Source organism: Heliangelus exortis, chromosome Z (assembly GCF_036169615.1).
Source record: "Heliangelus exortis chromosome Z, bHelExo1.hap1, whole genome shotgun sequence".
NCBI classification, from domain to species: Eukaryota; Metazoa; Chordata; class Aves; order Apodiformes; family Trochilidae; genus Heliangelus; species Heliangelus exortis.
In genome coordinates, this window is record NC_092454.1 from 36,758,479 (window position 1) to 36,774,104 (window position 15,626).

Consider the following 15,626-nt stretch of genomic DNA (forward strand, 5'->3'; position numbering starts at 1 on the left):
TGCCTGTATTGCAATACTTCACTTTCAATTTTAAGCTACAAGCATGATGATCTCTTGTAAAACACTTGTAATCTTTCAAGACACCTCCATTTCTATAGAAAAATGGGAAAATCCAAATTCAGATAGACATCTGAAACACTAATGTGTTCCAGAAATGTTCCAGTAACTGTAGCAGAATGCAATTATATTATTTTCATTGGAACACTGACATTTACAATACTTGGTTTCATGTCACTTGCAAATATTTTAAGGAAGATTAACCGCTCACTTTTAAATGGATATGATACAGATGAAATTTTTTTTTCCTGTTCCCCAGAACACTTTGGTACAGGAACATATGATGAAGCAGAGCAGATTGATCATGACAAGCAACTCAGTAATAGGGTCTGCAAGATATCATGAGAGAATTAACAAATCAAATGGGAGTGAATGACACTTATAACAAAAAGTTTGCTAGTAAGAAGGCAAGAGTTTTTAGGTTTTACAGTAATATGCTGAATGAGCTGTAAAATAATATACAAGAAAAAAATACCAGATCTCATAGCAATGAAGTCAATACCTAGGCATTGCTAATTCCTCAGTGAGGCACAAGTTGACTGGAACGATAAATGTGCACTGTTCAGGTTAGTTACTTCTAGTGGGCAAAGAAAACGCACTGGTGAGTGCTGGTGTTGGGAGAGCACTGCAGAAGTTATGATGAATCTTGCAGTCATTTCCTGGTCTCTTTGCTCATTGCATGACCTTCCATTGCCTTCTACAGTCCTGGGCAGGGACTCCAGCTCTTTGGTGGACACTATGCTAGGAGACTTCTTCGCGAGTTCCCAGATAAACAGACAGAAACCGTGACTGTGGGCACTAGTTAAAAAGGACCCTCTCGGCCTGCAGGGTTTCTGAAGCCCAGACCGTGTCCACTGGATTCCTTCCAGAACTTGTGCCACCGTGGTAATGGAAGCCTTAAATGGTCATTGCCTCTGACAGTGACGCCCTCATCTTTCAGGTTTTTGTCTTTTTCCATCCATACGATGGAAAAAAGAGAAAGCCCAGCCCGAGGACCGGCAGCCGCTACCGACTCGTACTTGTTGCTTTCTCCCTCTCTCCCTGAGACGGCTCTCGGCGTGCCTCTTATTTCCTCCATGCACTACTGAGACACAACAACCCAAGCTTTCAGCGGGGCTCTGGCAGCCTGCGCGGGCCACAGACAACCTCGACCCTGCTGCACGGGGTGGGATGAGCCGGAGGGGAAGGGGGATGCCGGCCCCACGCCACCAGCTCTGCCCAGCTCAGCCCGGTCCAGCGGAGCCCTACGCAGCTCAGGCCTCCCCAGCGCATCCCTCCGCGGCTCCTCCGCGGGGCTCCGCGGGGCCCTTGCGGCACGGGCTGACGTCACCGCCCGCGGCGGGTGGGGCGGGGCGGGGTGGGGCGGGGCCGCACGGCGGAGCGGGCAGCGCGGCGACAGCAGGGCGAGAGGCGGCCGCAGGCGGAGGTCCTGTCGGTCCTCTCGGTCCTCTCGGTCCTGCCGGTCCTCTCGGTCCTGCCGGTGCTGCCGGTGCTGCCCGCCGGCGCCATGGAGGAGTTCCTGCAGCGCGCCCGGTCCAAGCTGGTGAGTGACGGGTGGGGGACGGCAGGCGCAAAACTTCGCCCGACTCTCCGGTAATTGCAGTCAGTCATCGGCCGTCCCCTGCATCCCCCCCAGCATCCCCTAGAACAGCACTCACGAAAACTTCTCGGGAGTGTTTCAGCAGCGCCCAGGTCCGCGGTGGGAGAGGATGGTGGGGCTTGCGACCTTTGCATTGCCTGGCGCGTGTTTTGGGGTCGCATTTTAATCTTTCACCCCTCTGCCCTCTAGCTAGTGCTGAATAATGCTCTCCTTTACCAAAATATGAACCCGTATTTGGCCGGCATGTGGGAGGTGGCAGCGTGCCATTTGGCCATTATTAGCACATTGGTAGAGACTTTCAGATGCATCAAGTTGCGTAGTTGAATGAGAAAACACTGTATCAAAAAGCCACTGGAAACGTGTAATTTCAGTGGTCTAAATGTCACTAGGAATAAGTTTGGATAACCAAGACTTAAAATAGCTGAGGGGTATGCAAAAGGGGTCAACATGCAAAAGGATGACCAGCTGCATCATTATGTCTTGTCTGCCATTCGTAGCTAATTCTGTGTTAGTAACTGCAGATACGTAAGTCCCGTTCTCAGATGAGGTTGTTGTACAGCAATATTTATTTTGTTTAAAGTGGCTGATAATCTGGGCCCAAATCGTGTGTGATTTTTTTTCACCTTACATTTAGAGCAAAAAGTAGAATTTTTTAAGACGGGGATGGTCTTTGGCCATCTTACTTTCAACCATGAGGGTTGATTTTCTGTACAAAACTCAGTTTTACAGTTATTGCCTTTCATGGTCAGCCTGCGCTCCTGCTAACTATCACGGCAGTAAGAACTATGTTCTATTATAGGACTCACAGTGGGTTATTAAAAAAAAAACCACAACGAACCCCATGGCTGCTAGCTTTGCCGTGTATTTTTGAGTGATTGCATGATGCCCTCCCTACCCTTTGAAGAGTTGCTGTAGATAATTAAATGTAGATTTCATTGCTGATAATTAGAATAGCAGGGCCTTCGCAGTTTCATAGACCTGTTACGAATCTTCAGAGAGTGAGCCAATTGTAAACCCTAAAACATCTTCCTCTGATGGCCATCATTCTCTACATGTAAGGTAGAAAGTATGGCTTTATATACCATCTTTTGTTGCCATGTATTTGTTGAAAATAAGAGAACTAAGGCATTTTATTTTTTTAGAGGACTGGCAAAATAAAGGAGAAAATTAAACCCGTGGTGGCTCCTTTAATATTTAACTGTGTTGGCAAATGTAAAGGGTAAACATGAGGTATGTCTCCTTGGTCACATGCCAGCTAAATTTTTTTACTGTGTATTTTTTTAAGTTTGTAAATTGTAAATGTGAATTTTCCATTTATTTTCATGTAAACAGTCTGAACTTTGGTAGCCCTGTTAAAAGAGGCTGCACATCACAGTTATGAATCCTTAATACATTTTCACATCATCATTTTGTATATTGCAACATATGAAGTGGAGATCTGGTTGCAAGTTTTTTGCTCAAGTGCATCAAGATGTCCATCTCTTAATGGACATGTTATGATAGTAGCCCCCTCTGCACCATTAGTAAATGGCAAGAAGTAAGAACAACTTGATTTTGCCATTAAAAGCAAATACTACATTAATCTTTCTGAATTGCTACTGACAATCAGAAAGGAACTGTCTGTAAAACTGTAATTAATCTAAAGAGGCCCATGGATATCAATATATCTTTAATGTGGATGAAAAAGGGAGCACAGCAACTCAACAGTAGCCCTTTTTATTCCTGCATAGTGGGTGTGCAAAAAAAATGCAGACTGCTTGAACCTTCTGAACTGTGGGAAGAAAACACATGTTTTCAAATAGGTCTTCTCTGCAGGAGGAGTGTTGAGGGGGGCAAGTGTCTTTCTCACTGATGTTCCAGAGTTACGTTCATGTCAGCTAAGCGTGGAAGGGGAGAAGCGTCTGAGCGCTGGTGTGTTCAGTTCAGAATAGATTTATAAATTTTATAGGCTGATTTCGATTTGCCAGTTTACTTACTACCACTGGCACCTGAAAAGGGTAATACAGAGTAATTGAAGATTTGCCTTTGGCAACATGAAGAAAGATGATGCTTCTTCCTTCCTGCTTGGCCAAGACTTTTTATGGGAAATCTGCTGATAGGGAGGCAGTCAGAGACTGAGTTGAGGGCAAACATAGGGTTATATTTGGTTTGCCACTGATGAAGGAAAAGCTGCCCTGGTAAATGGTAGAGTGGCTCCGAACTAAAGAGCTGCTGTGTGTTGCTCTGCAATTGCAGCCGTACCTAAAGAAGTCACTAAAGCCCTTCAGTTGTATCTCAGAGGCCTGATGATGCCAGTATTACAGTGCTAGTATTTCACACCACAGGTAATCTTGTTAGGTTAGACTGATTACAGTGCACTGACTACATGAGTAAAGGAAAATTTTCTGTACTCATGAATAATAGCTCCAGAAGAACAGTTGCACCAGACTCTGCAGGAAAACCTATTACTGCAAGTGCTCCATCATTCAGTTGGGTTTGGCTCCAGCCACAACATTAATCAAAGCTGTTTTTCCACATGGAGCGAATTCTGGCTTTCAGAGTGTACTTGTGAAGGACTTGCACTTTGTTTTTGAATACTCTTTTATTGTCTATCTTCATTGATTCCTAGGAGAGGAAAATTCTCTGCATATTATCTGTTAATAATAAAGTCTCCAATAGGAGACTGTTCTTTTTTTAAAAGAACAATGAATTTTGCTTTTGTGGCTTGTCATGTAGTCATAGAACATTCTCAGTAATTTTCAGTACTTATTGTTAAATTGTTTAGTATCTATGTAAAGCCAAGGGGAAAAATGTTAGAAAGCAAAACAGCAGAATGTTAGAGCTGCTAAACTCTGTTGCTAACTTCTGGATATTTACAATTCATCCCTGCAGGTTTTTCTACATTTTTTCTTAAGTCTAGTGATAATGTTAGAATAGGGCCCTTCTAAATCACTGTTCTCTCTTTGCTAAGGGAGGATTTTATGCAGTAGAATATAGAGATCTGCTGATAAGGTGTTTGAACTCTGATATTAGCCACAGCTTGAGCCATCTTCCATATATTCAGCTATGTTTTGGTGTTTGTATATTTGTTTGTTTTAAATCAATTTATGCTTTGGCTTCCACAAAATTCCTGAGACAGTGGATTTTTACAATCTTACTATGTGCTCTGCTTGAGTGGGGTAGTATCCCTGCTTGCATTTAACCATCTGCTTGACAATTTAAATGAGTGTTCCATGGCTTGAATGAATATTTGTTGTTCACTTTCTCCATGCCATTTGGTTAAGAACTACTGTATCCCCCTTGTCTTCACCTGTACATTTCCATGCTCAGGTTACCTATTGTCCTTTCTTACGTGAGCACTTCTCTATTATTTTGCTCATCCTTGTGGCCACTGATGATTTTATAATTTATTAACCCTTTCAAAGTTGCGGAGTGCAGAGCTGCCTGCCATATTTTAGGCTTATGTGCCTACAGACTGGCAGTACTGTAACATATCAGGGTTTTTCTGTTTTCTTAAGAGGTCTTGGTAGTCTATGCACTTACTTATTTTACTGTCAGAAAGCATTTTTCTGATGCTTTCAGAGTATCATTTAAAATGAATGCATGATGGTTTTTTTCTGCTTAGTAATATGCATTTTGAGACCTCCCTGACTGTGTATGCTACCTAAATATAGTTAAAAAATTGAAGTGGGGTTGTTCCCCCATGTTTTGTCTACTCTTCACTTCTTTGCCCTCATTTCCATTTGCTTTTTTTATTACCTAGTCCTTTAGTGTCAAGACTCCTTTCTGCAGCTCTTGTAGGCAGTTTTAGATATGACTCTCCTGAATAATCAGGTATTGTCTGTGCTTTGTTGCATCATTATTTGCCTGCCTGTCCTACTGGAAGTAATATTATTTATTATTGATGAATGTGAAGAATAGTGCATATCCCAGCACATACGCTTGGAGAATCTCCCACATATGTTATCTTTCATTGTAAAAGCTGACCGTTTATTACTGTGCTTTTTTTCCTAACTTTTGGGTTTTTTACTATGCTATTAGAGGGTTACACTGCATCTTTCTTTGGTGATTTGGTTTCCCAGATGTAACCTCTGGGAAACTGTTAAGAAATAGTTTAGGAAACATGAGTATAGTGCATTGACTACCTTGCCATTCTCTGCATGCTTGTTGGATTATTCAAAGAACTTTAAAATTTTTTGTACAAAAATTATATACTTGGCAAAACCTGGTTGTCTTTTTCCCAAAATTTCCCAAAATATTATATTATTGCTACATCTGGTGGCAATTCAGTCTGTTGCTGAATCTGACTCAGGCACAGTTAAGCTCTCAAGTGGGAGAAGAGTGACTTACCAGTCAATACATAATTTTGTACAGTTTATTAGAAAAATAGATCAAAAGTTTAAAGCTTCACTGATGTAACTTCACAATGATTATCTAAATATTAAAGGGAGTTTTAAATAGAGGAGTGAAAATTCAGAAATTATTTCTTCAGTAATTGATGTGAAGTTTGGTATTTTTCAAGCAATCTCATGTGCTTTTGACTATTTGCAGTAGAGCTGAATGACTGTGTTAACTGAGTCTGTCAAGACTGAAGCCGAAAGAATTAAAATAAAACAAAACAAAACAAAATAAAGTATTGACAGAATTTCCCCTGAGAGATGCTGAGATGATGGCTGCCAGCCAGTACTTTTTCCCTGGCCTTACATCTCTGCTTAATGGGGAGTCAAATGCTTCATATGCTGGCTTCAGGGAAGTCAGAGAGGTCAGAATGAGCCCCAGAAAGGGCTTAATGAATAAATGAAACTGTGATATCCACATATTGCAGCAGACAGCTTCAAACCATCTTGAAAGATGGTCCTCTCTCAGCAGCGAGTAGCAGATTAGCTGGTGAGATAAACTTTCTAAATGCTGTGTCATCCTCAGCAGTTAACAGTATTTGAAAGAAAACCCAGAACCCCCTGAAACTTCAAGTTCTTTTAATAATTTTCTGCTGTAGGATAAGAGACTATAATGCTAGACAATTGTTGCAGCTGTGAGCATAACACGCTGGGCAAATGGGGAATTATGCCCCCAGACAGATCTGCAAAGAGAGAAATTGGACTGTATGACCAGACATTTTCCAAAGTGAGGGCCAGCCTCATGAGCAGAGAGAGGCCTCTCTGCTAGTAGAAAAGGCTTCCAAGGCAGTGGTTTGATATATAAGAAAAATGAATGTTGTGAGCATTTCTGAAGCAAGGAAGTTAAAAGAACTGTTAGTGAAGATGGCAGGACTTGAAAAGACTTATGTGACCGCAATTTAAGAATAAGCTGAGTCACTTACACATTTGTCCATATTGGCTTTTATTTTCCTATCTGGAGTTTTATTATCAATGAAAATAGTTTGAAAATAACGCTTGATTTAATTGGAACAAAGTGGTGGCTTTATGGGAAATGAAAGATATTACAGAAGTGAAGCAGAATTATTTGCCCAGAAATTGCTGAACTTCTCCAGGCAGGGGGGTAAAAAAAACCTTTCAAGCATTAAGACAAGGAGAAGGAGTAAGTATTACCATCTCATAGATCTTCTTTGCATTATTCCAGCAACACACAGGGGACTTGACTCCATTTAGCAGGGCACTTACAGTATGTACAGAATTAAGAGTATGAGTAATGATACTGACTTAGTCAGAAAACTTGCACGTGTAAGTTGTACATACACTGAAGAATGTTGCAGAATCAGAGTTTTACAGCTGATTAACCTTTTATTCCTTAAATCAGTCAGAAGGAACAATGTACTCTGCAGTAGGTACTTCAGAGCCAGGGTTCATTGGTAATGTGCAAAAAACAGTACACATTGTGCTAATATGAATCTGAAATAAGTATTTAAATGAAGAATAATTGTGAACCATGCTGAGGACCTACAGTAATATTAAAGGGCATACAGAGATGACTGCAATTATTAGAAAAAATAATCACGAATTTCTATTAAAGAATAATCCCAAATGTCCATTTAATATGAGGACAAAATCTGAGAGCTTGGAAATAGAAAGAAGGAGATGAAAGTAGCACCAAAATGCAAATAAGACATGCTTGCAGGGTGATATAAATGTTAAAAAATGTAATTTTGGGGTACAGTCTTCAAATCCTGTAGGAGGGTAGTAATAGACCTTTGGATATTTATCCACACACATACATATGTTCTGTAGACTTACTCTATCTCTTTTTCACCATCATTACACAGTTTAAAGTGTTGGGTACCATACAACCAAAAATATTTCTTAACTGGAGGAAGAATCCAAAGAATCGTAACAGAATTATTTAAAGAATTGACTTCCAAGGAAATAAAAATGAACTAAATCTAAAACTTTATTAAGTTACTGATGAGCTGCGACATGAGAGCAATCTGAATCTATGGGGTTGTTAAAAGCACTGCAGAGAAGGAATGAGTCATTTGTATACACAGGTGTGAATAAGAAACCGCAAAATAGTCAGCAGAGGCTTAATAACAAGGGAATATTCCCTGGACGTGAGAACTTTTTGCTAGGAGAGCAGTCTCCCACAGGAGGAGAGAGGAAGCCCCTCCATAAGAACAAACCAAAATAAAATCTGAATAGGATGAACATACGTAAAAATACCTTAAAAGAAACAAGCTACAGTTGGAAAGTAGGTTTTCCTTACAGTAAGGAAAATACACTTGGTTTCACTAAAGCCACACAGACTAAAAACATGTAACAGAAGCTGAGAATTAAAATTAGTTTCCCCACATGGATTTTCTTGGTTTTGGAGGATAGAAATAACATTTTCTTAAATGATAATCTACATAATTTGCCTTTCATCTCTCTGTGGTGCAGGGATATTTTCTCTTTTTTTTTAAAAAAAATAAAGTGGAAGGAGGAGAAAACAGGACAATAAAGCACATTTTGGTGAATCTTCAGTTGAAGGAGGTGAAGTATATCAGACTAATCAAGTTTATGACAAATTCTTTCTTGGACAACTGTATGCGTGTAGAACCATTGCATACATAGCTAAAAGAAAAAAACAAACAACTTTGTTTGCTTTGCCAGGGGAGGTTTAGATTGGATATGAAGCAAATACTTAATCAATGAAAGGGTTGTCAGGCACTGGACCAGGCTGCCCAGGGAAGTGGTTCATTCACCATCTATATCTGTAAGTGCAGTATCTATAAGATGTGTAGATTAGGTGCTCAGGGACATGGTTTAGGGACATGGGCTTGGCAGTGCTGGGTCAATGCAGCCATTAACTTGTATTAAGCAACACACTTGTTGATCTGAAGGGTCTTTTCCAACCAAAATGATTCTATGATTCTACACAGAAATAAATTCCAATGTCATTTCAGTGCACTGTGTATCCATTTACAGAGTATCACACTATCCATGTTATTATTGAAGTGTGGTACTGTTACTGACCTGTTGTGCTAGATGCTAGATGATCTATTCAATCTACCTGAATCCAATGTAGTAATAGGGTTGTAATGGATAGATGTGATCATGCGTATGTTGTAAGCATTTTGGCCAAGGGCAGCCTTGGGTAGGCATTAAGAAAAGAAAGATGAGGAGGTTTGGAAATGTGTCTTAAAGCATAGGGTCAACATAGGAGGAAATGAGATGATCTTATTACTCTTTTTGTTCCTCTGCTATTGACCAGCTGGAGATAAAAGTTGACATTTCATTATTGAATAGGAGATGATAGATGAAGCAGATGATGTTTTGAAAAGGTTACAATATAGTTTAGGGATTCTATTTAATGTATTGGAGCAAGGAGAGCCAGGAGAGAGAGGCCTGTATGGGACAGAACCATTATGGCAGGGCCAGAGCTACAGGCTAGGGTAAGTTTTCCTGTGCATCATGGTTTTAGAATCTGCCATGTCACCTCTGCTGAAGCCAATTAACTTTTTTTCTGTGTTTGAATCATTGGGTAATGTTTGTTGGAGTACTGGCTCTGGGGATAGACAGGAGAAGCTGATGAGAAAAAAAGGGAGTTTGCAGTAGGCAGGATATGTAGGATGTCTAAAGTGAACATGATGCCAAAATGACATCCTGGAGTGATGAGCAGGATAGTTTTGTTAATCTCTACATATGTCTCCTATATATGTCTATGTGAGAGGGAGGTGCAGTAAGAGAAGCAGGAGTAGATACTCAGGTCTAGCCATGCTGAGCAGGAGGGAGTAGGGATTCTGCTGGGTAGGTGGGAAGATGGTGAGAAAGGGGCCTGGAGCTGGAGCCTGGAGTAAGTGAACTGGAGCAGCACCTAAATCCTTTTGCCAGGCTGGAGGGCTGAAGGAGTTCAGGCTCAGAGCTTAAATTACTTGTAAAAGTTCCTGCTGTATTCCTTTTCTCCAAAGAAGACACCCTGGTGCCAGTAACAGTTAGATTGGTCCTTAACAGCTGGAATCATACCTCTTGTTCTAATGAGATACAAATAGATTTCAGGACAGTAAGGACAGACCAGACACTGAAAAGGTCAGGAACATTTCAGAAAATTATGACATCTGAATGATGTCAGAAAGCTCTCTTTCTTTGTTTACCGTATCATTTGACAATAACTGAAGTAATGTGTAATAGACCTAATAGACCTAATGGACTGGCCCAGTTCCATCTTGCACAGTCATAACTGGCTTTTGTACATCCCCCTCCAGTCTCCATTTGTTAATTTTAAGCCTCTCTACGTCAGCTTCTGTCTAGAGCACAGTGAGATTTTTGCAATATACCTGACATGATTTACCTGTTTTGTACTATTTAGGAGATTTTGATTTGTCTGTATTTTGATAGGAATAATTGTGTTTCTGTCTTTTTGTAGCTGAAACTGTCTTGATTCTGGTTCAGTTTGCTGTGTGGAAGTGGCTCTGTAAACAGTGGCTGACAGTGACTAACCAAGTTAGCTGTTGAATCAGACTTTGATGAAGTCCCAGACCATCATGCTGAACTGACCTCTTCCCTAATGAATCTTACTGTGCTACTCTGATACAGAGCTTAAGAGTTATACTTAATAAATACTTTATTGCTCTTGTACAATTGTGATTAGGAAATCCTGAGCAAAAATGAGTTTCGACAGAAGAAGAAACCTCTGAATTGCTTCTTTGGACACTACCATGCTTTCATAACTCATGGAAATAAGTGGAGACATAGAGTCAAGCTGGTGTGCTGACAGAGAGAGGCTTATTCTTGGTGAATCTTGTATGCTGTTCTGCAGTCAATAGGACAGGAGGAAAGAAAGGATCTTTTCATATTTTCCTTTGAGTTTTTTGTTTGTTTTTTAATGAGAAACAATTTATATTCTATTTAGAATATATTTGACTCCCTGTGAAGGAGTGAAAAACGGTGAACTTTTGAACACTTGGAAGGATAGTGTCTCCTAAATATAGAAAGGTGGCAAGTGATCAGTTGACTGATTCAGCAGCCTTTTTTAACAGAGGTTTTCATACTCCAAGTAATTTCAGGCGTGTCTGGATTATAGTTGGGTCAGAAGGAATACAGTGATAGGTTAATTTGCTGGAAAAGCATATTACTGTTTTTTGACAATGCATGGATGCAGTCCACTGAAGTTTCGTTCATGCTTACATAGTCTTTCAGGATGAGATTGTATCATCACATCACATCACATCCTCACATCACTCAAAAGAGCAGGTGGCTTTACATGCTGTACCTGTGTATTGTACATTTATGAGGCTTGGGTCCATATAAAATCTCAGGATAGGTTAGCCTGCCAGGTTCCAGCATGGATTTTTTTTGTACATGTGTGTAGTAATCAGCCTTATTGAGTTAGAAGACCAGGTAAGATTTTAAAACAACTGCTTCATGTCTGGCCTCTGTCTGTTTTCAGATTTGTTTCTGTGTTCCTGTGTGAAGTTGTGGGATGGCTTTGTGCAATTCTGAGAGGCTAGTTAGATAAACAAATATAAAAAGCATTTGACGCTACTACGTGGAATTTGTTCCCTCCCTTGAGAATTTGATGCACACTAGAACTTCAACATTGGCAATGTTAGGAAGAAGAAGCAAAGGCAGTGACTTAATTTCTTCTTTGGAAGGTTGATGCACATAACAGCATTAAAGCAATCATTCCAGGATGACAGAGTGATGCAGATTGGAGTTCTAGCTTTCCATCTCTAGAGACATGAACTCATATCCTGTTTTAGATTACATGTGAAAATGAGTTAAGTGATCTAATCTTAGCAGCTGGTTGTTCACTTCTCAAAATCATAGCACAGTTTTCAACTGAAAGCTTTGCATGGTGGAAGAGGGGTTTCTAGGCTGGATTTGAAGCCTTTGGGTTGAACTGCTTTGCAAAGTTTGTGCAGTAGTTGTTGGTGTAAGCCTATCTGAATATCAAAGTGTTGAGCCTTAATTTGAAAAATAGCTAACTAAAACAAAGTCAACTTAAACCTTTCTCCCCCCTTGCCCTCCCTGTGTGATAACTGAGCCGGTTACATTTTCAAGGTCTGAAAAGATAATTTATTCATACATTATAAATAAAACACAAATTGCAGTTGGTGGAGAAATTGAATTTTGCTTGGCTGCAAATGGTGAGACCTTGTTTCTTGGAAATAGAGCAAGTTGAAGTATATGGTTTACATGTTACAGAAGTTGTTTATATGACATTTCTGTATTTTTTATCTGTCCCCTTTTAAATGACATGAATGTGTCAGTTTATCACATTGTCTATGGTGACAGAAACCATTGCTTAGAGAAAACTTTCAGGCTTTCTATTGTTTTGTTTTGTTTTGTTTTGTTTTCCCTAGCAGTCTTGTAGAGTGTACTTGTAGTTTAATTCTTGCTGTCAAATGCCTTGCAACTTTCCTAGTCAGTTGGGAAATTAACTTCTGCTCTCTGTTTCAGTGCTGAAAATACACAGTAATGCCAGTTCTGGTAGCATTGGTTCATGTTTACACTGAGAAAACCAGAAGAGACTGCCTTTGGTGTGCAAGAATGGAACATTAAATAAAAATGCTCCTTTTTAATTCAGACAATAATAAGCAGGTGCACTTAACCTCCTTGCTTCCTTAGCTTTGTAGATTCCAAAGAAGGAAAAGGAATGATAAAAGAAATTGGATATAAAAATAAAGTTATTTTTTCCTTTTTTCTCTGTTTTCTCTGTGCTATCTATCTGTTCCTGTCAGTAGGGTATCTGATAGTCAGAGCCATTATACTAGAGAATCACAGAATGTTTTAGGTTGGAAGAGACCTCCAAGATCATCCAGTCCCACCTCTGACCAACACTATAACCTAACTACTAAACCATGTCCTTAAGGACCAGGTCCAAATGCCTTTTAAATGCCTCCAGGGATGGTGACTCCACCACTGTCCTGGGCAGGACATTGCAATGCCTGACAACCCTCTCCATGAAAAAATGTTTCCTAACATCCAGTGTAAACCTCCCCTGGCACAGCTTCCATCCATTTCCTCTGGTCCTATCACAGTCCTCTAAAGAGATGAGGCTGCTTCCCTCCTTGCTCCAACCTCCCTTGGGGTGGTTGAAGAAAGCTCTAAGGTCTCCTCTCAGCCTCCTCTTCTCCAGACAAAACACCCCCACCTCCCTCAGCTGCTCCTCACAGGACTTGTGCTCCAGGCCCCTCATGAGCTTTGTTGCCCCTCTCTGGACACTGCCCAGCACTTCTGTGTCCCTCCTGTAGTGAGGTGCCCAGAACTGGACCCAGTGCTCAAGATGTGGCCTCACCAGAGCTGAGTACAGAGGGATGATCACCTTCCTATCCCTGCTGGCCACAGTGTTCCTAATACAAGCCAGGATGCCATTGGCCTTATTGGCCACCTGAGCACACTGCTGACTCATATTAAGTTGACTGACAACCAATACCCCCAGATCCCTTTCCAACTTAAAGCTCTCTAACCACACTTCCTCAAGTCTGTAGCTTTCCATGGGGTTGTTACGACCCAGGTGCAAGACCTGGCATTTGTTAAACCTCGTGCAATTAACCTTGGCTCATTGGTCCAACCTCTCTGGGTTCCGCTCTAAGGCTTCCTTACTCTCCAGTATACTGACACACCAACCTAGTTTGGTGTCATCTGCAAATTTGCTGAGGATACACTCAATCCCCTCATCCAAATCATTAATGAACATGTTAAAGAGAACAGGCCCAGCACGGAACCCTGGGGGACACCACTTGTGACCAGTTGCCATATGCCATATTACCATATGACTTTTGGAAGTGGGAGCATGGATACCAATGTAAGTAGTAAAGTCTGATGAGTAAAGTCTGTCAGGAAATTTCAACCATTTCAGCACACTCTAGTGTAAGTACTTTGTAGCTCCCCACAAGTAGTTGTGACACTACAGTTTGTCCTTTCCTTCAGTGCCAATAAATGAGGTACAGATGGGTTGGTTCTTTTGGGTGTCTTTCAACCTTTCTGATAAACATGCTTTTGGGCACATTATTGTCTATGAACTGACCTCTTCTGTTCTACATTATAACATGCTGTCCATTGCTAGAGAACCAGACAGTTCATTCTGTCCACCTCTGAGGTTATTTCTCTTTTCATTTTGCTGCACTGAAAAATCAACAAGGATGCTAAACAAGATGTGAAAGGCTTACTAAAACTTTCTAGCCTTGATTAATTAGACGTATTGCCCACTGTTAACTGAATGATTAATTGCCTGTCTTGTAAGCTAGTTAAATGTTAATTTTAGTTCTTTGCACAATTCAGTATTTCAGAACATAGACTGGTGCTGTTAGATGATGTTTTTGACAAAACAGCCTACTTGGTGGCCATATTAAGTAGTAATTAAAATGTAGCTGCTTCTGATAATTACTGATACTGAGTTAAGTATCAGTAATGTATTAGTCTGCAGGACCAGAACCTACTATTTTCTTCCATAACGTGGGAAATGGTTATACAAATGAAGTTTATGTATAATAGAGAGGCAAGGAGTTCTGCTTAAGAAGTGCTAGGCTTATGACAGAAAGCAGAAGAATTCCAGCACTATTTGAGCTGAGGCAACAAGCCTGTGGTGCAATAGCAGAAGTTACAGTTGGGGTAGTGGTCTGGCTTGCTCTATGCAATTTGGAAGGTTGAGAGGTGACATAATAGATTGCACTTCAGGCATTTTAAGGTGAGAAAATCCCTCTTATATACCTGAGAAAGCCTGTTAAAGATTATTGCATTGTGAGAACATGGGACCCACTTTAAAATACAGGTTTGGATTTTAATGTTTCCAGCATGTCTACATAGATCCTTTAGGTACAGAGAATATATGTTAGCAAAAGAAAAGAAACCCAGGTAGAGGAAGATAGAAGGAAAGTGTAAACACTGAATGTGTCTGTCCAACCTGACATCCAGCATTACCAGTTTTCACTTAGCTCGTACTATTGAAATACCACTTCCATTTACTTCACTTGCTTGTGTGCATCACTCGCATGCACAAAGCATGAACTCTCTGTCTGCAATTGAGTTAGTGGACTAGGAAGCCCTTGGGAAGAGATATTCTATATTTCTATGATTCTATGAAAAACAAAGATTTTCTAGTTCTTCTTTTAAAACTAGAATAGGGTAAACAAATTTTTGCAAGCTTCTCCATGAAATCTAAGATAGATCTCTTCTTCCATGTACTCATGACTTGAAATGTTCTTATGTGTATTTTCAAGGCTGGGTATTAATAACCATGTAATTAACAGGTATATTCAGAGCACCACATGTTCTTGAGAAAGCATTTCAAGCCAACTGACTGCCATTTTTAACAGAACAGAAAGGCTTAAGATGCATCCTCCAGAGATCTCAGTAGAATCAACAGCTGCATTAAATTGAACAGGTGACTGGATGTCACCAATACTGTACAAAGCTTTAGCTGCAACATCATTAATCATCAAGTGAAAAAGATTTAACCCTTACAATGGGCTTTTAGTCTATGACAGTCTAGTGAAGCTCAGGAATGGCATGCATTTGCATTCTCATTCAAATATGCCTTTTTTTTTTTTTTTTTTTTTTTTTTTTTTTAAGATTGTATTTGTTTTGAGGACCCCTTACATTTCTGAATGTTTAGA

At 40.3% G+C, this 15,626-nt stretch overlaps 1 protein-coding gene across 4 annotated transcripts in view; it reads left to right on the plus strand.

Moving 5' to 3' along the window:
• The first annotated feature begins 1,430 nt into the window (after window positions 1–1,430).
• The window catches only part of PRUNE2 (prune homolog 2 with BCH domain), a 132,985-nt gene continuing 118,789 nt past the window's right edge, over window positions 1,431–15,626 (plus strand). For all 4 annotated transcript variants that reach the window (XM_071732064.1, XM_071732060.1, XM_071732059.1 and 1 more), the window contains exon 1: window positions 1,431–1,600. In XM_071732064.1, coding sequence (XP_071588165.1) covers window positions 1,565–1,600 — 36 coding nt within the window. In that variant the 5' untranslated portion in view covers window positions 1,431–1,564. The remainder of the gene's footprint in view (window positions 1,601–15,626) is intronic.